The 21,691-nt window shown below is 50.3% G+C and overlaps 1 protein-coding gene across 3 annotated transcripts in view; it reads right to left on the bottom strand.

Moving 5' to 3' along the window:
• Positions 1-10,030: 10,030 nt before the first annotated feature.
• The window catches only part of CUNH6orf89 (chromosome unknown C6orf89 homolog), a 32,780-nt gene continuing 21,119 nt past the window's right edge, over positions 10,031-21,691 (bottom strand). For all 3 annotated transcript variants that reach the window (XM_028767905.1, XM_028767903.1, XM_028767904.1), the window contains 5 exons: positions 18,105-18,259; positions 17,855-17,994; positions 15,330-15,459; positions 13,127-13,250; positions 10,031-10,201 (listed from right to left, as the gene is read on the bottom strand). In XM_028767905.1, the coding sequence (XP_028623738.1) occupies positions 10,107-10,201; positions 13,127-13,250; positions 15,330-15,459; positions 17,855-17,994; positions 18,105-18,259 (644 nt within the window). In that variant the 3' untranslated portion in view covers positions 10,031-10,106. The remainder of the gene's footprint in view (positions 10,202-13,126; positions 13,251-15,329; positions 15,460-17,854; positions 17,995-18,104; positions 18,260-21,691) is intronic.

The raw sequence follows: 21,691 nt of genomic DNA, 5'->3' as shown, positions 1-21,691 counted from the left end.
GGAAAGGAAAAAAGAAAGAAAGAAAGAAAGAAAGAAAGAAAGAAAGAAAGAAAGAAAGAAAGAAAGAAAGAAAGGAATAAAGAGTGAATTATGTAAAGTGAAACACTACAAAGTAGAAGAAAAGGTAGGTGACCCTGAATACAGAGGTAATGTTTAAAATGTGATGTATGGGGGCTGGAGAGATGGCTCAGCGGTTAAGAGCACTGACTGCTCTTCCAGAGGTCCTGAGTTCAATTCCCAGCAACCACATGGTGACTCACAGCCATCTGTAATGGGATCCGATGCCTTCTTCTGGTATGTGTCTGAAGACAGTTAAGATGTACTCATATAAAATAAATAAATAAATCTTTAAAAAAAAGATGTGATGTCTAGATGTTTGGCCTACATGTATGTCACATGTATGTACACATATGTATATAATGCCCATAGAGGCCCAGAGAGGCCAGATCCTCTGACAGTGGTGCGGTAGATGGTTATGAGTTACCACGTAGGTGCTGGGTACTGAACTCTGCAAGAGCAGGAGCCCCTTCTCCAGTCCCAGAGAAGGCTTTTGCAGCCAGTATCAAAGCCACAGTCCGTAAGCTGGCTTGACTGGAGATCGGAACCTTTCATTGAGGTGTGTTAGGTTAGACTTGTAATTCCCGTGCTCAGAAAGGTGAGCAAGAGGCCTGAGGGCTTGAGGCTAGCCTGGGCTTCAGTGGGACTATTTCAGGAAAACCACACACAAGGAAAGCATACACTTCTGCTCTAAAACAACAATGTCACTCTTGTCTGTCAGGCCACAGTCTGAAGAAAGACAACAGTTAATAAGGGATGATTACCAAAACATACAGTGGACTCTTAAACACAACGTAAGAAAACAACCTAACTTAAAAAATGCTCAAACACTCCAGGGAACTTCTTAACGAAGGCATACGGATAGCAAATAGCAAGTGTTTGTCATCATACGTCACTGGGGAATCACAAATGAAAATAAGACGGTAATACCAGTAATACAGACCAGACAAAAGGGCCAAAATCCAAACGTACACGTCACCACATGCCGGCAGAGACCGAGAGCAACTAAATCTCTTAGTGCTTGGGTGAGAGTTAATGCAGGGGCTTGTGACTAGTCAGGGTTCTGGGAGCGAGTGTCCCTTGAATGCTGAGTGCTGCCGGGTGAGAAGTGTATCATCCATCCCAAGGCTCAGGGTGCATTACAGATGGGCGGGAAGGACTTAAGAGCTGGGGCATGGGAAGAGGACGGTGAGATGATGACTTTTGGGCAGGACACGGCCATTGTACACAGTACAGCAGCTGCGGTCAAAACCTGCTAAGACTAGGGTCTGTTCATATCCCGTCATGGGTGAGGGAGGACCTGACGAGGCCCCACCTGTCCCTGAAGAGCTGTGTTAGCGGTTTATGGCAGCTGGGGTGGGTGGAGTCGTTTCTTCATCCGGGTAGCTGATGGTAAGTTCTCCCCATGCCAGTAAGTAACCCTTCCCGTGCTGAAGCAGCCAGCCCTAAGAAAACCGGCAGCAACATATGTGAAAGTAGCGAGGGCGACGCCTTGGGAAGAAGAGCTTCAGTGGGAATGGCAGAGGGATGAGAGAGGGTAACGGGCAAAGGTCACCGAAATGCACAACATACATGCATGAAATTGTCAAAGAATTACAAAACAAAGAAACAAAACCCCCATATCTCATGGTTGAGGGGAACACAAGATTGTTATGCCCACTTGACAAGAAGATCTGATGGTGCCGGGCGGTGGTGGCGCACACCTTTAATCCCAGCACTTGGGAGGCAGAGGCAGGTGGATTTCTGAGTTCGAGGCCAGCCTGGTCTACAGAGTGAGTTCCAGGACAGCCAGGGCTACACAGAGAAACCCTGTCTCAAAATACCAAAAAAAGAAGGAGGAGGAGGAGGAGGAGGAGGAGGAGGAGGAGGAGGAGGAGGAGAAGGAGAAGGAGAAGGAGAAGGAGAAGGAGAAGGAGAAGGAGAAGGAGAAGAAGAAGAAGAAGAAGAAGAAGAAGAAGAAGAAGAAGAAGAAGAAGAAGATCATCTGATGGCTTCATAAAAATTAACTACCGGTCCTGTAGATCCAGCAGCTGTACGCCCAAGGGAGCTGAGAATGTGTCTGCATGAAGCCAGCATGTAACATGTTCTAGAAACTTCACCTCTGTTCAAACCTACAATGCCCGCCGGCAGATGAACTGAGAAGCCCTGGGACATGCAGGCTGCCAGACTGAGGTGCGTGGCTTCTACCACGACAAAGCCAGTCTGAAAGGTATATACCGTATGATGATGACTCTATCACAGAGCATGCTGGGAAAAGCTAGACTCTGTGGATAGTGGGGGGAAACGTTTCCAGGAGCCAGGGAGTGGAGAAGGTGGATAGATAAATAGATCTGACCAGTAAGTCTCCTTATACCTCCTGGGCCAGGTGTGGTGACATACAGGTGTGGTGACACACACCCTTAGTCCCAGCAGAGGTGGGCAATCTCTGTGATTTAGAGGCCAGCCTGGTCTACACAGTAACTTGCAGAAGAGCCAGCCAGGTTTATGTAGAAAGATCCTGCCTCAAAAACAATACAAACGGCAACAAAAAACCACAAACCTACCACAGAGTTGCATGTGTGATCTATGCTTGTTCAAACCCATTCAGTGTGGGATGGTAAGAGCTGAGTGAACCTGGGCTAGACCAGGACTGTTCTAGTCTGGTACAGGGTGTTGGGATGAGAGAAGGCTGTGTGTGCTAGTGTGTTTTGTGTGTCTCTCTGTGTGTGTGTGAATATGAACTCCCTTCCTTCCCTTAATCTTGCTGTGAATCGAAAAACTTCTCTAAAAAGAGAAATTTATAAAAACCAAAACCTCAGCCTGGATGTTCCCAGGAACCACAATGGTCCAGCAGAGGTGAGCACAGCAGGTTAAGAATGGGAAGGGGAAAGGCCATGGAGTCCCAGGGGACAGGGAGGAAGTGGCCCTTGTGCTGTAGAGAGACTGCTGTGGCAGCCTGCTGGAGCGGGAACTGGGTTGGTGCGACGTACACAGAGTGACACACCAGTGATCAGACAAAGCATAGCACTGGGGGCTGAACGCCTGAGGATGTGGTCCTGAGGCGAGAAGAGGATGGGGGAGAGTGGAGCCCTGAGGGCTGGCCAGGTCCACTGTGGGCATGGTGTGTGTGTGGGGGGGTCTGAGCAGCAGGGATGAGGTCTGGGCACTGGGGTACATACCCAGGGCCAGCCTCGGGAGCTCTGCACTGCCATGCGGGCTGGAGGAAGGCAAGACATACTGAGGGGAGCTCTCCATGGGCAGTTTGTGCAGAAGACAGAGTAAGTCCAAGGGCAGAGCAAAGGGACGGCTCAAGGCTCAGTGTTTTCTCAGTCCTGAGGTCCTCCTTGTGGTAGAGTAGAGGCCTTGGGAGAGAGTGGTGAGGGTGAGAACCCTAGGGAGGACCGAGGGAGGAGGGAGAAGGGAGGAGGGAGGAGAGAGGAGGGAGGAGAGAGGAGGGAAGAGGGAGGAGGGAAGAGGGAGGAGGGAAGAGGGAGGAGGGAAGAGGGAAGGAGGAGGGAAGAGGGAGGAGGGAAGAGGGAGGAGGGAAGAAGGAAGAAGGAGGAGGGAGGGAAGAGGGGGGAAGAGGGAGGAGGGAGGAGGGACTCTCAAGTCACTCTCAAATGCTCTCAAGGGCTAAGATTAGCACTTAGAACAGGCTACTCACTTCCCTTCAACATGAACCAAATGCTAATTGGGGGCAGAGGTGCTAAAATGTTTAATTCTGAGCAGGCAAATGAGTTACGACTCTGGAGTGCAGTGATTCGTGAAGGCCAAACATTAGGGTGATAATGAGCAATAACATTCATTTCCTACAAATAGATACTTAGCACTAGCTTCTCGGTGTATAATGCAAGCGCTCGCCCTGCCCTGGTTCCCCGACAGCAGCACGGCTGGATAAACCAGGCACAGCCACACCCCAAAGTGTTAACTGCAAGAAAGAATGAGAGTGAAGCCCCCCTGAGGAGCTGAGCACTGTGAGGTAAGGGAGCCCTCAGGAAGGAACTCCATTTCTGAGGGGCTGGGGGTGTGGCTCACCTGGCAAACACAAAGCCTCGGCTTCCATCTCAGGTATCATAGTACCTGACTGTAACCTCAGTCTTCTGACAGTAGACACAGGATGGTGTGAAGTTCAGATCGTTTTTTTTAAGCTACGTAAGGAGTTCGAGGCCAGCCTGGTTGACATGAGAAACCCCACTCCATCCCTCAACACTAAAAAAGAATCCGTATGTGATAAAGCAACGGCCCTCCCCCTCGTGACTGTGATCAGAGCCCATGAAGGAAACTATGAACAGCTCCGCAGCGGAGCACGGCTGTGTACACAGCTTAGTGGGGGAGGTTGAGGCTCAGTGGAGGGAAGAGGGAAAAGGACATAGAAAGTAAGAAAAATGAAATAAGATCGCCTTGGGGCTGGGCACGGTGGTGTGTCGCTGTCACCTCAGCACTTGGGAGCCAGAGGTAGGCTTTGTGAGTTAGAGGCAAGCCTGGTCTATATAGTAAGTTTCAGACCAGTCAGGACTACATACAGACCTTGTCTGAAAATAACAACAACAACAAAAAAAAAACCAAACAACAACAACAACAAAAAAAAAAAAACAGAGGGGGGAAAATATGGCCCGGTTACAAATTTATATAAAAAGAAATCATGATCTCTATTATATACATGTATATACATCTACACACATACGCACACAGCAATGACTTAAAGCCATGTTAACTGAATGCCACTTGTCTGGTGGTGCCTGGACTGAGCCAGCAGGGGATTTGGAGCCTCCGCTTGTGATACTGTGAGTGGGGTACCCTTGAGGATGTGTGGTCACATATGGTTCTGTGTGGCTGCCCAGCTAGGACAGAGGAGTCTTGGCTCGTCTGAATTTCGAGTAAAAAGCACTAGGGTCAGGGAGGGAGTGCAGGAAGGGCTGGGACCCTGGACTTCAGGGGCAGCAGATGCAAAGCCTCGGGCAGACCAGAGGCCCTAGGGCATAATGCCCTAGGCCTGCCTCAAGGGCCTACTTACCACCCACTTTCTGGGGGAAGATGAAAGGACACTGAGAACAGGTTCCTTCTTACCAATTGCAAAAAGTAAAAATTCCATTACACAGAACCTTAATTCACACCTCTCTACCTCTCTGAGTTTGTAGCGTACTGAATTGCTGTGGACACGGCTCTATAAGCTCCAGTGGCTAGGATTAGTAAATGTCTCTCTCCTCGAATGGTCCACATGGACGCTACAGCTTGATTTTCTAGACTGCATTGCTCCCTGAGGGCAGCAGGAAGAGGTTATGCTTGGGGCATCCTTGGCTACCTTGTGCCTTTTCTCGCATACTCTGGGCATCAGATGTTGGTCTTTCTGTAGGAGTCAGGGAGACAGAGAAGGAGGGCTAGAAGACCACTGTGGGCCCCTTTGTGGGAGAACTATGGAACGTTGTGGAGGGGAAGTTGCCTTGTGAGGCATGCTTCTCTGGAAATGCCCATGTCCACTGGGTCCTGCACCATGTGCAGCTTGAGGGAGGGACGCTGTGGAGAGGAAGGCAGGCTGCCCGGGAGGACCCCACCCCAGAGCGGCTGTGGTGTAATGAGGTAAAACTTAGTGCAAAGCAGATGTTCTGACTTCCCAATTTGTCTGAAACTCAAAACACGGCGGGGTGGGGTCCCCTTCTCTGCGGGGTGCTGGCAGCTTTGGCTCTTGGACTAGTGACCGCTGCCTGACTGACAGGCACTGGGAGAGGCAGAAGGGTCCCTGCTTGGTTATGTAACCATTCTTTCACCCCAGCTCGGCTTCTAGGAGTCTGGACATTCCATTCTCCAGAGGGAAGAAAATGACAGATGTATTATTCAGCACTAATGCCGAAATTATGCAAGGAACCCAGACGCTGAGAGGCCTGGACTGGCCGACAAGCTGGCTGGAGGGCTTCTCTCTCCAGAGCCCAGAATCTGAAATCACACTGTGCCTGGGCAAGCTGGCTTGGGCACCGAGTGAGCACCTGTCTAATTCCCTGCTATCTTTTCTGGGAGGAGGGGCTGGATACCTGGAGACTAGGTGAGACTGACTGCCTGCCCAGAGCCCCGGTTTTCATTTGCCACAGGGCTGTCTCCATAAGCACCTATGGCTTCCTCACGGACATGCGTTCTGAAGTACCATTAAAGCACATCTCTTTAGTCAGCAGCTGGGTGGTGTGTGAGCCCCTCCCCTTCCCCCCACTACCTGGTTTCGGCTAGGCAAGGAGACACTGACACTTGAAGGCTGCTGTGGGAGTGATGGGCTCAATGCATCCACGCTGCAGGGATAAGACTGAGGTCATCTGTAGGGAAGGAAGGAACACGACACTGGCTTTCAGAGCAATGGATCCGACACTGGGGCCTCTGCTGGGTTTTGGAAGAAGGGACTAGAAGATTGGGAACTGAAAAACAAGTGACGCAACTCCAAGGGGACCCACAGCTGGAGCCGGACACTCATCTGGAAAGGCAGCAATGGGAGAACGGCTGGACACAGTTGTGCTCCAGCTACAGGCGGTCAAAAAAACCCGAGTTCTCAAATGAGGAGGGACAGGAGAAAGGACTTATATAAAGACCCTGATGAGATCCTTTCCTCTAGCTTGTCCTTTCCTGGGGCTCCTGCATTGCTGACCTTCCTGGTCACAGTCTCCCACTCCAGTGGGGCACACCCACAGCCAAGAAGGACACTCTTCCTGGATGGAACCGCCTGCCTACCTGCTGGTAGTTCCCTGTTCTAGCCTCGGTTTCCTTCCTTGTGAAATGGAGATGTACGTCACAGGACTACATTATGGTTGGAGGACAGCACCTACATCTCCAGGTGCACGGGAGGCCAGAATGACTTGGGATGCTATCCTTTTCTTTTAGAAGAGAAACCACAGCCAGGCGGTGGTGGCGCACTCCTTTAATCCCAGCACTTGGGAGGCAGAGGCAGGCAGATTTCTGAGTTCGAGGCCAGCCTGGTCTACAGAGTGAGTTCTAGGACAGCCAGGGCTACACAGAGAAACCCTGTCTCGAAAAACAAACAAACAAACAAACAAACAAACAAACAAACAAAAAGAGAGAGAAACCATATAACTCCAGCACTTGGGAGGCAGAGACATGCAGATCTCTGTGACTTAAGGCCAGCTTGTTCTACATAGTAAGTTCCAGGCCAGCCAGGGTTACGTAAGGGGATCCTGTCTCCAACAAATAAACTAGCCTACACCCAGATTTGCTCTGAATTGCACCAAATTGGTGGATGTCACAGGTCACTCCCTCTCCTCCTTAATAAAACCCAGAGTGAGGTGAGGGCAAGCCCTGGGCTCTTCCACACCACTGCAACAGCCGTGGTGTCCATTCAAGAGTTGAGTGCGTGAGCTCTGGGTACGCGGATGCAAATGCTTCAAACTGGCTCAAAATACCTGCCTCCCCAGAGAGCCCATCTAGAGCCTGGAGTCCCATGGAGAATGAACCCAGCTCACACAGAGCTCGCCATGCCACCGTCTAGTAAACACAACATTAATCTGTGGGCAATACCATCTTTTTGGAGCCCCATTGCTGGTTCCCATTGGCACTTGATGTGAGACAGTTAGACTGGTCCCGCCTTTCCCAGTTCCTCACCTTGCCAACTCTCACCCTCCTATCCACACCACTAGGCACGCAGAGGGCCCTTTACTGCTTGTCTCCAGGCCTCGGCTGGCTGGAGAAAGCCCGCTGGCAGCCCTCAGCCCTTCCTGTAGAATTCCTCGAGGTGAGAGACTTCTATGTCATAGTAACGAGTAGAAAAGCCTCTGAGAATTTCTCCCTTAACTGGCACATACTGGGGTCTCAGCTGAAGCTCACACAGAAGCCTAGACCGGTCTCTGATTCTTCTTTGCTGCGCTGCAGAGCAGCCTGTGACTTTTGGGGCTTCCCAGGTGCCCTTAAGGCCAATACAAGCAAGGTTTTCTTAGTTTTCAAGTTTTGAGTTTAAACATGGAGTCAAACAGGGGAAGAACACAAGGTAACCCCCAGGCTGGGACAGTGGCTCTGCACTTCACCTCTGAGCCTCCTCAGAGCCCTCTGTGGTTAACCCCAGTGATCATATTTCAGCAGGCTCTGGAGGCCCAGGCCCTGTGTGACCCTGCTCTGCAGGCATCAGGGGAAGGACCCTGGAAGCTCAGGGCTGGCCTCTGCTTGGTCCTCTTGACTTAGAGGGACTTTTATTTGTACAAAGGCTTGTTTTCCTCCAACAGCCACACAAAGGCTTCATTCTCTCAGGAAAAGCTCCCCTAGGTGCAGTTCCTATTTGAGCCTGAGGAAGGCTAAAGGCTCCGGAGTCCTTCCACCCCAGCTTTGTGAAGGCTTGTCTTTCAGAAACAACCACCACCCCAGCCTCCTCTCAGAGCTCTCTTTGGTTTACTCCACTCATGTTCCCCATGGCTGTTGTGACATGCGAGGGAATGAGGGTCTGGAAGAAGGTACAGGCCCCTCTAAGGGCAGAGGACGACCCCACCACTCAACACCTTAGACCTGTGCAGCCATCTGACTTCTGCAATTTGGAACCAGAGGCCACTCACTTTTTTTTTTTGGTCCATCTTTGTAATGAACGATCAGTTATGAAGTACCTAGTCATGTCAATAAAAGACCAGTAAGAAGGGAGAGGAAGCTAGGTGTGATGGTGAATGCCTTTAATTTTCAGTACTGGGGACACAGGCAGATCTCTGGGAGTTTGAGGCCAGTCTGGTCTACATGAGTTCAAGACTAGCCAGAGCTATACAGCAAGACCCTGTCTTAAAAAGAACAAGAGAAAACAAGAAGACAGACCATCCTTATTTGCACTGTTTGATAAAGACACCCCAAAAGCACTTGGGGGAGCAATAAGCACAGCAGAATACTATTTAGGATACTCCTGCATCTTGACTAAGCCGACATCTCACCTTGCCTCAGGGTACGGAAACGGTAGGGCCCTGAAGTGAGCTGTACACCCTATAGCAAACACTCAGCTCGCCGCTCCCCTGGACCAGATTACATCAGCTTTGAGGCTGCTGACAAGTGTCTCTGTAGAAAGTCAGGCCTAAAGATCAAACTCAGGGAGGTGCCCCATCTCCCTCAGGCCAGCTATTCTAACTCATTCCTTCTGAGGGGGTGGGGCGCAGCTGCAGTTGACAAAGGCTCTGCTGCCTTAGCAGAGAGGGTGATGGCCAGCTGGGGAGGCCGAGCAATCTGAGCAAACAATCTGATGGGCAGTGCAGGAGGGAGCCAGGATTCAGTGAGACTTGAATTGTAAGCCAGTCTCCAGCATCCACCACAAAGCCTCCAGGAGTCATGGACATTATGTAAGATGTACACTGTCCTTTTCTCTTCGTGATACTGAGGATCGCACTCGGGGCTCACACGTGTCAGGGAAGCTCGCTACCACTGAGCTACATCCCTACATCTAAGTTCTTTGCGGGGGGTGGGGGCAGTGTTGAGACAGGGTCTCACTATGCAACACTTGGCAGACCAGGAACTCACTATGGAGACCAGGTTAGCCTAGAACTCATAAAGCACAGCAGAATACTATTTAGGCTACTCCTGTCTCCCAAATGCTGGGATTAAAGGTGTGCACCATGACACCTGGTACCACAGGCACATGCAATTCCAGCTACCTGATCCCCCCCACCCCCTCCACTGGTTCCATGTTCACTCTCCTTGTCGAAGTGTAGTGATTAAAGTCAGTCACGGCTTTCCTACCAACTACAGGGTGATGCGGCACGAAGAGTGGACAAGCAGTATTAGGTCCTACTGCTGCCCTCCACTGCCAAGAGGACCGCAGAGGAACCATGTCCCCATGTTCACCCATCAGAGAGCCCCGGTCTACTTCCAATACCTTGGAGTCCAAAGGCCTGGGAGAGGGTGTGAGCAGTCTTGGGCAGCAGCCAGTCTTTAATCCTCCCTGAGGAACCTAGAGACAGACAAGAGGCCTGGGCCCACATCACCGTCTCCAGCACACAGCTGACAGCCACAGCAGCCAGGGCAGGTAACTAAGCAGCCGACCCTGGAAAGTGTTTCAGAGTTTTTATTCCCAGCTCCACACCCTTTTCAGCCTGGGCTTCAGGTTTCCAAGCAGTTGTTTCTTACAGTTCTGAGAGAGTGGTTCCATCACAGATGACCAAAGGCTGGACCCCTCTGGCTACGATGTAGACCTTCCAGTGGGCAGCACCGGCATAGCCTTGGAGGAAAACAGCAACAGGAAGGCAGTGAATGTCTGGGAGCGGACAGTGGGACAGAGCTACAGAGCCACGGGTCTGCTGGCTGGCTGCTCTTGCTCAGAAGGTCTCTGGGCTCTGAAACCTAAGTAACGATTCCTTGCTCTTATTAGTTCTCTGTGACCTGATATTCAAAGAGACTCCGAATACAGAGATTTTCTCCCACCATGTTATGGGCAACTGACACCCGTTGGCTGGTCACAAAGCAGCTTGTTTTAGATGAGGAAAGCATTGGCCATCAGTTCTCAGGATGTATGTGGAGAGTGTGTGTGTGATAGCTTCCTGTTATGTAGACTAGGCTGGCCTCAAGTCTGGGATCCTCCTGCCTCAGGCTCTTGATGGCTAGGAATTCAGGTGTGGCTTTATCAAGACAGGGTGGGTTCGGTGGGGAGCACAAGGCTATTTCTAAGATGATTTTACTAGAGCACACACAGATAAACTTAAATCAGCACTTTCCATGTGCTCTGTAAACACTGTCCTGAAGGAATTCTGAAGAAAGAGGCTTTCACAGTTCTTCCACGACTTCTCAGACCCTTTGTATATCCTGCCCACTGTGTATAAAGACTCAGAAAGCCCGGTGCCAGGGCCTTCTCAGACCGCTCCTGTTTCTACCCACGGGCCATGAACGACGTGAAGAACTGTTTAGAAAGCTTAGACCTGCTGGGCGGTGGTGGCGCACTCCTTTAATCCCAGCACTTGGGAGGCAGAGGCAGGTGGATTTCTGAGTTTGAGGCCAGCCTGGTCTACAGAGTGAGTTCCAGGACTGCCAGGGATATACAGAGAAACCCTGTCTCAAAAAACCAACCAAACAAACAAACAAACAAAAAAAAAAAAGAAAGCTTAGACCTAGACCGTCTGAGTGCGTGAGGACGGTGATGCGCTGCTCCCACACAGCACAGAGTCTGTGGCTCACAGTACTGGCTTGCACGTGGATCAGGGCGGGTCTCTTGCCGGGTGTAGGGCCACACCTGTATTCCTCACACATGTAAGACCAAGGCAGGACGTCTTCCAGTTGGAGGCCAGCTACGATTCCGCAGCCAGACCCCAACTTAAAAAGGCCAAGAGTAAGTTAAGTGAAGTGAGTACACCTGGGAGCCGGAGCTAGTGCCCACGCCTGTACACACTGTCCTACAGGGTGCCAGCCCTGAGACTGAAGCAGGAGGACTCCTGCAAGTATGACACCAGCTTGGGCTATATGGTGATACCAGGCCAGCCAGACTACACGCAGCAAGACCATGTGTTTAAAATTGTAATTAAAATCATCTCAGGCTTTTTCTTTTAAATATTACACAACCTTAAACGCTGGTTAGAGTGTCCAGGAGGCAGTGGCTGGAACCTGTCACTGAGTGCTCAGAACAGGCACTCACCATCACTGGGTGACTGAGGAAGGGTCACATGCTCTTGCTGGGACTGTGCCTAACACGTGGCATCCTTGATGACGCCTCCACTCCTGAATTCCCTGTCATCTATAATTCCTCCCCTCCACCTCCAGGTTAAAGAGTATTTTGGTAAAAAATTAGAAACAGAAATAAATCATAGTCAGTGTCCCAGGCCCATTGGTAAGGCTCCCGAGTGGCCATGAGACACCCCCGTGGTCTGACTCCAGTCCTCACCCGCTGTGGCAGCGGCCTCCACTCCTACCAGGGCTTCGGGTGCCAACCCCCCCCCCACTTTCCTGGGGTTACTCTTCTCCTCAGTACCTGCCCCTCTTCTGTGCCTGCCACATGGCTGGCCATCCAGGCTCTGCCAGCCAGAAGCCTGGCCTTTGTGTCTCAGGTGCTGTCACCTCACCTCCTCTCTTCAAACCCTATAATGGGCATTCTGGGTGCTGTGGAACCAGGTAATCTGGAACTGGGAATATTTAAAGTGCTTCTGTGGTTGTCTGAACACTGCTATTTGTAGAGGACAAGACAGAGAGAGAGACCACACATCTCCAACTCCATTTTCTGTAACGGGTCACGCTTGATGTAAGGTCACCCCACTGCAGGCAACAGGGCGGGCTGTTTCCATGCAGGCATCCACTGTTAGCACAGTTTCTCGTGGCTGGACCAGACCAGTGGGACCCCAGTACTACTGCTCTGTCTGGGTCACACTTTCCATCCCCACACTAAAACAAGGCTCTGGGCGTTCGGAGCACAGTCTGGCACGGTGCCAGCTCGCCGCCCTTGCTGAGCTGAGAGCTCTCTGAGTGTCTCAGGACTTCTGGTGAGCAATGCCCAAAGGACCCAGCCCCGGAAGCGGCCTCAGCTTAGCAGGGGCTCCAGACCTTACCAGGTCTTGTGAAACAGCACGAGCCGGGCAGCCATAACAGTTGCTGCTATCTTTGTTCTGCTGAGAGGACTGCTGGCAACTGACTGACTCTGGAATAGATTCGAGGATACTGACTGGGAAACATGGAGCAGAAACCAAGGATGGGCCACGCTATTGAGTCTGGACATGGCTGTGGGGCCCACATGGTGGAGACGCTCTGTGGGGAGGTGGCAGCCCTTTACTTCATGCTGTCTAATTTGCACTTGGATAAAGGTTTCCTCTGCCCTCGCCATGGCTCTGCCTGGTATGCCTGTGTGAGCCAGAGACTTGAGGCTGCCTGAGGTGATGCTGGGGCACTGGGGAGGTCATGTGACTCTCATCTGAATATTCTAAATAACTCCTAGAATCCCTCTACCTTGAAGTACCTACGGTTAACAGCCATCATCACTCTCAGTTGCCTGTGCACCCCCTCCCTCCTCTCCCCCTCCTCCCCTCCCCCCCCACGTCACCTTAGTGGTTTTCTTCTAAGTCAATATATTGACTCTGTTAATCAAATGTTATTCTGATCCGACTGGACAGAGCCTACTTGTAGGCAGTGTTTGATACTTGGAAATACTGTCCTCCTGGAACCCACGTACCGATATCCCCAGACTCTATCGGCATGGCCACGGACTGACAGTGTCTTCGGCACTGGAAGGGAGGGATGAGCTGCAGCATGGCTTCCCCGCTGCCTACGGTAAACAGGTCCTGCACCTTATACATCTGGAGCACAGTCGGTGCAGGAGAGAGAAGAGAGAGCAGTGGTGAGCAGACAAAACCCTTTACACGGGACAGCTTTTTTTTTTTTTTTTTTTTGAGACACAGTCTGTCTGTCCTGGAGCTTTACGTAGCCCAGGTTGGCCTTGAACTCACATAGTTCTCACATAGTTCTCTCCCTCCTGAGAGCTGGGACTAAGGGGTGTGCTAAATGTCTGGACTTTCACGTGGTCTTTAGTTTCTTAGCTGGCTGAGCAACGAGGAAAACATGATTAATAACAAATTGTATAATTATGTCTAAAAGACAAAACAAACTCGTCTTTCCTAATCGTGACATCTCCTGGAACTGAGACCAGAGTAAAAATCTCTTCTATGGGCTATTTATTTTCATTTTTTTAAAAAATTTAATTATCTGTATCCCTATGGGTCGTCTTGGAGGTCAAAGAGAGAGCCAGAATCCCTGGAGCTGGAGTCATGGGAGCTGGGAGCTGAGGGTGGGTCTTCTGCAAAAGCAGATGTGCTCGGAAGTGCGGGGCCTCTCCAGCCACCTACAGGCTCTGAGGAGGAGCTGTGTGACTTACTGGGCAACATCCTCAGTGTCAGCCCAAGAGCACACAGCTTCCCAGGTGTGTCTCCATGGCCACATGGAGCCATCTCACTAGCAACCTGGGGAATAGGAGGCCACCTCTTCTCCTGAGCCGGCTCGAAGGTAACAGGCAGCCACACTGGCAGGTTCTCCATCCCCCATAGTCCTGAAAGTCATCCTGCAAGACCACAGTCAGGTGGGTGCAGCCCTCACTCCCAGGCTGAGGCTCAGGCGCCACCTGTTCATGCCCAGGAAGGAAAGAAGACTGAGGGCCAACCCTAGGCAACATTGAGGAAGAGGGGAGTGGAGCAGAGTAGTGACCAGACCCTGCTTCTTCTCTATGCCAAGACTGCCCTGGGATTCTGGACCTTGGCTTTACCAGGGCCCAGGGACGGGGAGGAGGACCACAGGGTGGAGCAGTGAGGTTGGTCAAAAAGAAAGCTTGGGCCAGGGTGGGGATGCACATGCTCTAAGAAACCAGGCTCTCAGGATCCCTGTCTTTGGGGCCACTCCCTTCTCCAAACACTCCACAGATAACTTCAATAACCACGTGAACGGCTGCCCTGACTCTCCTGGCTGGACTCCTCTGGGTTCAGCAAGCTGATGAAATTCACTTCAGTATTCAAGTGGGAAAAATCAAGATAAGGTCCCTCGCCCAGAATTCTATCATGATTATGAAAATAAAATCACACAGCGGCCCTGAGCTGGACACAGCAGGCCAAAGCACTCAGTCTGAGGTGAGAGCCCAGCCGTCCCCACACTGCAGGCAGGCGTTCTTCTACACGACGTGGGTTTTATAGGCTTTTACATTCCTTTAAGACACATCAGCAAGTTTGGAACAAACAGAGTATCAGGAGGCTTCGGACACAAACCAGAGCTGGCAGAAGGCCACAGGTGGGAAACTTTACCCCTTTAATTATCCAAAACAATCAAAATTCAGAAATCTTTCTCAGGAATACAACTCATCAAAAAAAAAAAAAAAAAAAAGAAAAGCAACTCAGACCCACGGACAAGGGCTTCTCCCCACCTGGCCCTGGCCGTTGGGATTGGGTGGGATAAGCAGGCCAGCTGCTGGCCTTCAGTGCCATTCAGAAGTCCAGGGCCTCAAGTGTTGGCCCTGTCCTTTGCCTTGATGCTGTTTGTGGGTGGGGTTTTCAAAGTTCTCCTGAATTTGGGTAAAAGGTTTCTCTCGGGTTGCACTTCTTGACTTACAAAAAGAAAAGACCAGGACCACGATGGCACACTACACCCTGACAGCCTGTCTACCTTCTGATTTGAGGTAGGGATGCCAGACCAACTTCACACTCCTTTAAAGAGGAAAAGCAACAGGACACAGATCTACAGGCAGAGTTTCTGGCAATGTGCCTTCAAGCCAGAGGCCAGCAGCAGTGGGAGCCCTTCAAGTCACCCTCTGAGTCTGTCTGCAGAGAAGGCCTTCATCGTATCAGTTCACATCCCAAATGGGGGAGGCTCCCACCCAGGTCCTCCCCACGTCTTACCTTGCTACCCACCACAGGTTCCGGTTGGATCAGGAAGCACTTGTTTAAGGAGGCATCTTTTGGAAATGGAAGTTGGGTAAAAACAGGGAAAAGTTCCCGTAAAATCTGGGATCTGTTCAGAGGCCTTCTCCTAGAAAGTTGTGAAGCAGAAACAAGTCAGCAGTAGGTGAGCTGGGCCACTGCAGGAGGGGGCAGTGCGGGTGGGCAACGGTGGAGGGGAGGAAGGGAGGAGCTGGACTCTACCTTTTCACTCTCTCTTTTTTAAAATAATTATTTAAACATTTTTATTTATGTAGTTGGACATGGTAGCACATACCTTTAATCCCTGCACTTGGAGGCAGAGTTTGTGGGCAGTCTGGTCTAGACAGTGAATTCCAGGATAGTCAGGGCTACATGGTAAGCCTTGTCTCTTAAAAAAGTGTGTGTGTGCCGGGCGGTGGTGGTGCACGCCTTTAATCCCAGCACTTGGGAGGCAGAGGCAGGTGGATCTCTGAGTTCGAGGCCAGCCTGGTCTACAGAGTGAGTTCCAGGACAGCCAGGGCTACACAGAGAAACCGTGTCTTGAAAAAACAACAACAACAAAAAAGTGTGTGTGTGTGTGTATATGTGTGTGTGTGCGCGCGCGCACGTGTGTGCATATGCCACACATCTGTGAGTGGACACAGAGGGCAGAGAGGGAGTTAATCCCCTGTTAAGAGTTCTGCTGTGGTGCTGGGAACCGAAGTCAAGTCCTCTGGAGCAGAAGCACTCTGACCTGCTGACCCTGCTTGGTGTTCTGGGACAGGCTCATGGATCCCGCTGCCCTCTTCCTCTGTAGCAGAGCACAGCCTTTTCCTCCTGCCCCACAGCCCAGCGCTGGGACTGTGGCACTCATCACCTCACCCAGCAGGATCGTGTCTGCAGTCTGGGATCCAGGCTGATAATCCTGCAGACCTGAGGCACTGTACCGGCCATGGGCAGAGAGAAGCCCGACCGTCAGCCGTCTGTGTGGATAGAATGCTAAGTCCGGCTGCAGCCTCACCTAGAACAGGATCCACTCACTCATCCTGGAGAAGAAGCTCAAGTGATGCAGGGACAGAGACTGAGGAAGGGAGGCCGTGTGCAGCCTGGGCAGCCCGGGCAATGGGGCATTCTACCACACAGAGATGACACAGTTAAAGTAAGGTGGGTGGCCAGGGATATGGCCTGGCAGGCAGAGGAGCTAATGTGTAACCCTGACAACCTGAGCCTGCCCCTTAGATCTCAGAAATTGGCAGGGTAGAATCAATCAATGAGATCTGTCCCCTGATCCCAGCAACTGAGGGGGCTAGAGACATGACTCAGAGGTTAAGAGCTTATTTTGTTTAAGAAAAAAGAAGGGTGTGTATGTGTGTGCTGGAGATAAGGTTCAGTGGTTAAGAGCACTGGCTGCTCTTCCGGAGGCCCTGAGTTCAATTCCCAGCAACCACATGGTGGCTCACAGCCATCTGTAATGGGATCCGATGCCCTCTGCTGGTGTGCAGGCATACATAGAGACAGAACACTACATACATAGTAAATAAATAAATAAACGTTAGAAAAATAAAGAGAAAAGAAAGGTAGAGACATTGAGAAATTGTCCAGAAAAGGAGCACTGAGATGGCTCAGCGGTTAAGAGCACTGGCTGGTCTTCCAGAGGTCCTGAGTTCAATTCCCAGCAACCACATGGTGGCTCACAACCATCTGTAATGAGATCCAATGATGTCTTCTGGTGTGTCTGAAGACAGCGACAGTGGACTCATATACACAAAATAAAAGATGAATTATCCAACAAAAACCCTAAGGTGAAGTTTTAATTATTCCTTTGAACCAGTTCTCCATGGAAGCTGGCTCTTCCTTTCTTGCCAGAGGGAGCCTCGGCCTTAATGAATGGCTCCTGTTTCCTGCGGGACACAGAAAAACTCGGAAAGCCAACTGGTTTCAATCTTCCGAGTGAGCTCAGGACACAGACTTAACCTCTCTGAATCTACTCTTGTGATCTGCAGAGCGGGGATGAGCATGAGTGGGATGCAGTTGTTCTATTATGCCTTCCCTTCAACCCTCGGAGCCTTCTCCATCAGAACAAGGTCAAACGCATGTAAGCAGATTCATGATGGTTTGAATGAGAATGTCCCCCATAGGCTCGGGTGTTTGAATACTCGGTCCTCAGTCCTTAAGACTGTTCTGGAGAGGCTTAGGAGGTGTCGCCTTGCTAGAGGTGTGTCACTTTGAGAGTTTAAAGTCTCTGCTTGGTGCAGGGGATTGATTCTTATTCCTCTGGAAATATGAGCACAGATAAACAGCTCTTTATTACAGCATGAGAAAAGTACCTAAGACCGAGAGCTTCTGCACAGCAGGGAGCTTCCTTAGCTGCCCTGTTCCCTTCCTCTCTGCATTCCATGTAGGTTGACGTGGCTTCAGTCCTTGACTTGAAGGTGTGCTGTGAGCTGACCACATGGTACTGGCTCTTCCTGTCTGGCACCTGCCTGTCCTCCTGTATATGCATGCTACGCACCCTTCCCACTTACCATGGGTAAGGAAATGGGAACCACCTCTCAGGAAAGCAGCGCCACCACTTGGTGAAAAAGCCCTCGGTGAAGCCCTCTGTGACTTCAGGGTACTGACATGAGAAACTCTGAATCTGCGCAGACAACAGAGGCTGTCCTGTCTTAGTGACACAGAGAGACAAAGACCGCAATCAGTTACCACTGCTTTGCAAGGCTTGATACAGCCTTTTATGGGCAGGCTGTTCATAAGACAACCTGGCTTCTTGCTTACCTTGATCACCAGAGGACGGAGTCTTTCAAAATTCTTTGGAGTATCTTCTGGGAGCGTTACCTTGAGGGGTAATATCTGGGCACAGCCAGTGCAGTTGGCAGGGATGGGCTCTGACTCGTTCTGCTCACAATTATTTGATGACCAGGGGTCAAAGTCTGAGAGGAAGAGACAGAGAGCAGACAGGAACAGAACAGGTGGTGAGCCCAGTAACCCAGGAACGAGAGAAGACAGGAGAGTAGCAGTTTCCCTGGAGGCCTCTATAAGGAGGTATGGAGGGTAGGCTTCTGGGAAGGAGAGGTGCTTCTCTCCACACACTTTCCTACACTTTGTGGAAAGACGTTCCACACGCACACACGTTTCCTAAACCAAACCCCTCAACAGAGGCGAACAGCTCCAACAAGCATTCAGCTACACAGTTCTCCTTGTCTCTAACCTGACATGTCTGCCGTCTTCAGCACAGGGTGGGGCAGTGCACAGGTGCCCCCCACATCAAGAGGCTCCTGATGCATGAACACAAGCGGGTATTCTGGTGTAGCCTGCACCCTCAGTTCTTGTGCACTCCTGTGTGGGGACCAGGATGACTTTGGAAAGGAAGAGTGAGGTAAGACAGAAGGGCTGGAGACACAGAGGATTGCCTCTGTCTATAAGACAGTGTTCTGCCTCAACTCACACCTTAGGGATGTGTTCCTACCTACTGCTGCATCCAATCTCAAGGATGGCAATTCGGTCAGAACAGGAGTCCCACCTAGACCCAAGCTTAAGTGGCAGCTAGCTGTCTGACACTCCTCCTTGGCTTCTCTGAGGGGTCCTTACCCATAGCCTCTTTTATCTGGTTTTATCATGTTCTAACCTATTGCATTATTTGTTATTTCCTGTTCTATGTTAAAAGCTCTGTTTGTTTCCAACATGTTTCACAAGATGACTCTGAAGAGGGATCCCAGAACAGAAAGGCGACACAACTAAAGATGGCTAACACAGTAGGCCTTTTAAACCAAAACACACACTTGAAAAACCATTCCTCAGCTGGGCGTAGTGGCACATGCCCTCAATCTCAGCACTTGGGAGGCATGGCAGGTGGGCCAGCCAGGTCTACAGACTGAGTTCCAGGATACTGAGGGCTACACACAGAAACCTGTCTCAAAAACCAAAACAAATTAAAACAGAAAACTGCTCTCCACAGAACATTCTCTGAGACAGACAGAGAGCACACTTTTTTTCCCCCTAAAGACAGTGGCAGGTGCAGGCATCCTCACCAGAAGGGACTGCAGTGTGCACTCTGTCTTCTGTGGCACCGACCAGACACAGCACCTGGCTTTCTTTGAGAGCTGTCTCCACTTCCAGGGCTCTCAGGCAGATGCTACACCTTTCCTGTGAGACACCTCTTCCCTTCAGGGCTCTCTAGGGCCTGTTGGAATCCCCTCAGGGCTGCCTGTTTACATGCCACATAAGGGGCTGCCAAGTTACACATTTTTCTTCTCTTCTTGAATATTTTCAAATGTTTCTCATTAAGAATGAAATATGATGATTTCTTGTCAAAATACAACAACTCCCTCCAGGTAATGGATGCACAAGGAAGCATAAATAAAGAGAAGTTGGCATGAGGAAAAAGAGGACAAGGGAAAGAAGCTTCCGGTGGAGTCGGCCTGCCTCAGCTTGCTCAGTGTGAGGTCTCCTTTCTTATCTCACAGAACAGACCTGTATGCAAGAAGTTCCTTCAGGAGCTTCACGCACGCAAACTTATCACTCCTCCCACAGGAATTTGAAAATCAGAAGCTTTTGAGCATAGGTTTCCAGATGTTTTAGTAAAGTTATTCTAGGTTGTGACAAAGATGTCCTGAGAGAGAGGCCGGCAAGAGGAAGGCCTGGTTATATCTTGGTTTTAACCTTTGTTGGGCAAGGAACACTTGAAGAGAAGAGACAGCGCTGAGACGCCAGAGGTGTGGCAGTCTGGAAACAAAGAGGTGTGAGGAAGACTGCTTCAACTACAGGCCTTCCCAGGTGTCTGTATGTCTGTCACCGCCTTGTCCAGGGAGCAGTAGCACAGGAGAGCTGCAGACTTCCTCACATGAGGCACTACACTTCAGACTTATTCTGTAGTCACACCATTCTGTCAGAATCAGTGAATTATGAAAATCTTCCCACAAGGTGAGAGGTGAGTGTCAGGACAAAGGGGTGTCTCCTAATCAGGACAGATGCGTGGTGGGATGGCAAGCGCAGCTCTGAACCTTTAATTGTAACTTGGGGTTTCTGTTTGGTTTGGGGGTGCTGAGCATCTAGGTAGGCAGCCCACCGTGGGGCTGTCCCTCTAGGCTCGTGACAGGTTCAATTTTATTATGAGGTGATGGTGTCCAGGCGGGGTGGCCTTGCCAAGTAAGCACTGACAGAAACACTAAGAGACTGGGAACTGAGAGGAAACCCTGGGGTGCGGCTCCCTAAATCAAAGCGATACACGTGAGTGCTAATGGGGCTTGGCACAGGGAAACAGTCCAAGAGGTAATTAATACCTCAGTATGTAAAAGTCATCAGCTTCTTGGCCAGGAGTGGTGGCACATAGCTACAATCGCAGCTTCTTAGGAGGCTGAGGCAGGAGGATTGTGAGTTTGAGGCTTGCCAAAGCCACACAGCAAGACCTCACCTCAAAAATCAATATAAAGCAAAAAACAAAACAAAACCCAAAACACAACAGTTTTCTTACTCTTCTAGTCATGAAATCAGCTAAGTGGGAAAGAACCCAATCCATAATAAGGAGCAGGGATTTACGAAAGGGGACGGGCTGAAGTATTTCTATGAGAGGACTGAGCAGCAAGCACACGTGCTATGAGCCTGATGTAGTGTGGAAGAGGCTGCTCGTGTTTCTGGTGCGCTCAGTTCCTCTGGCCCGAGCAGAGATAGGATTCCTCTAGGTAGCCCTGGCTGTCCTGGAACTTTTTATATATTAAGCTGGTCTTGAACTCAGAAATTTGTCTGCCTCTATCTCCTGAATTCTGAGATTAAAGGCATTTGCAACGCCACCCTCTCTTCTACAAGGTTGTTTTAGAGACAGGCTAGCCTAGAACTTGTTATATACACCAGGCTGGCCTTGATCTCACAGAGATCTGCCTCTCAAGTGCTTGGATTTGTGCCTGGCCTTTTGTGTTTGTTTTTTGTTTTTAAAAACAATGTCTTACTAGGTGGGATGATGTTTTAGAGTCACCAGAGGTTTTGGCACAAGCTTCATAAATTGAGTTTGATCCCTTGAGGCCATGGTAGGAGAGAACTGGCTCCAGAAAACTGTTCTCTAATCTTGACATGTGCACTACTGTGTACAAGTGCACATGCGCGTGTACACACACACACACACACACACACACACACACACACAATTGATACTTAAACAGGACTGGTCCCAGTATTGAACTTGTGATACTTCCTTCTGTCTTGACCTCCCAAAGGCTGTGATTATAATTATATCTGGCTCCAAGAGTAACCAGTAGAGATGACTACTAGTACATGTATGTAAGTGTGTGTGTATACAGTAGAGATGACTACTAGTACATGTATGTAAGTGTGTGTGTATACAGTAGAGATGACTACTAGTACATGTATGT

The sequence above is a fragment of the Grammomys surdaster genome, unplaced genomic scaffold (genome assembly GCF_004785775.1).
Source record: "Grammomys surdaster isolate TR1022 unplaced genomic scaffold, NIH_TR_1.0 183, whole genome shotgun sequence".
NCBI classification, from domain to species: Eukaryota; Metazoa; Chordata; class Mammalia; order Rodentia; family Muridae; genus Grammomys; species Grammomys surdaster.
Note: the sequence above shows the minus strand (reverse complement) of the source record. Positions and strands in the feature narration are given on the sequence as shown.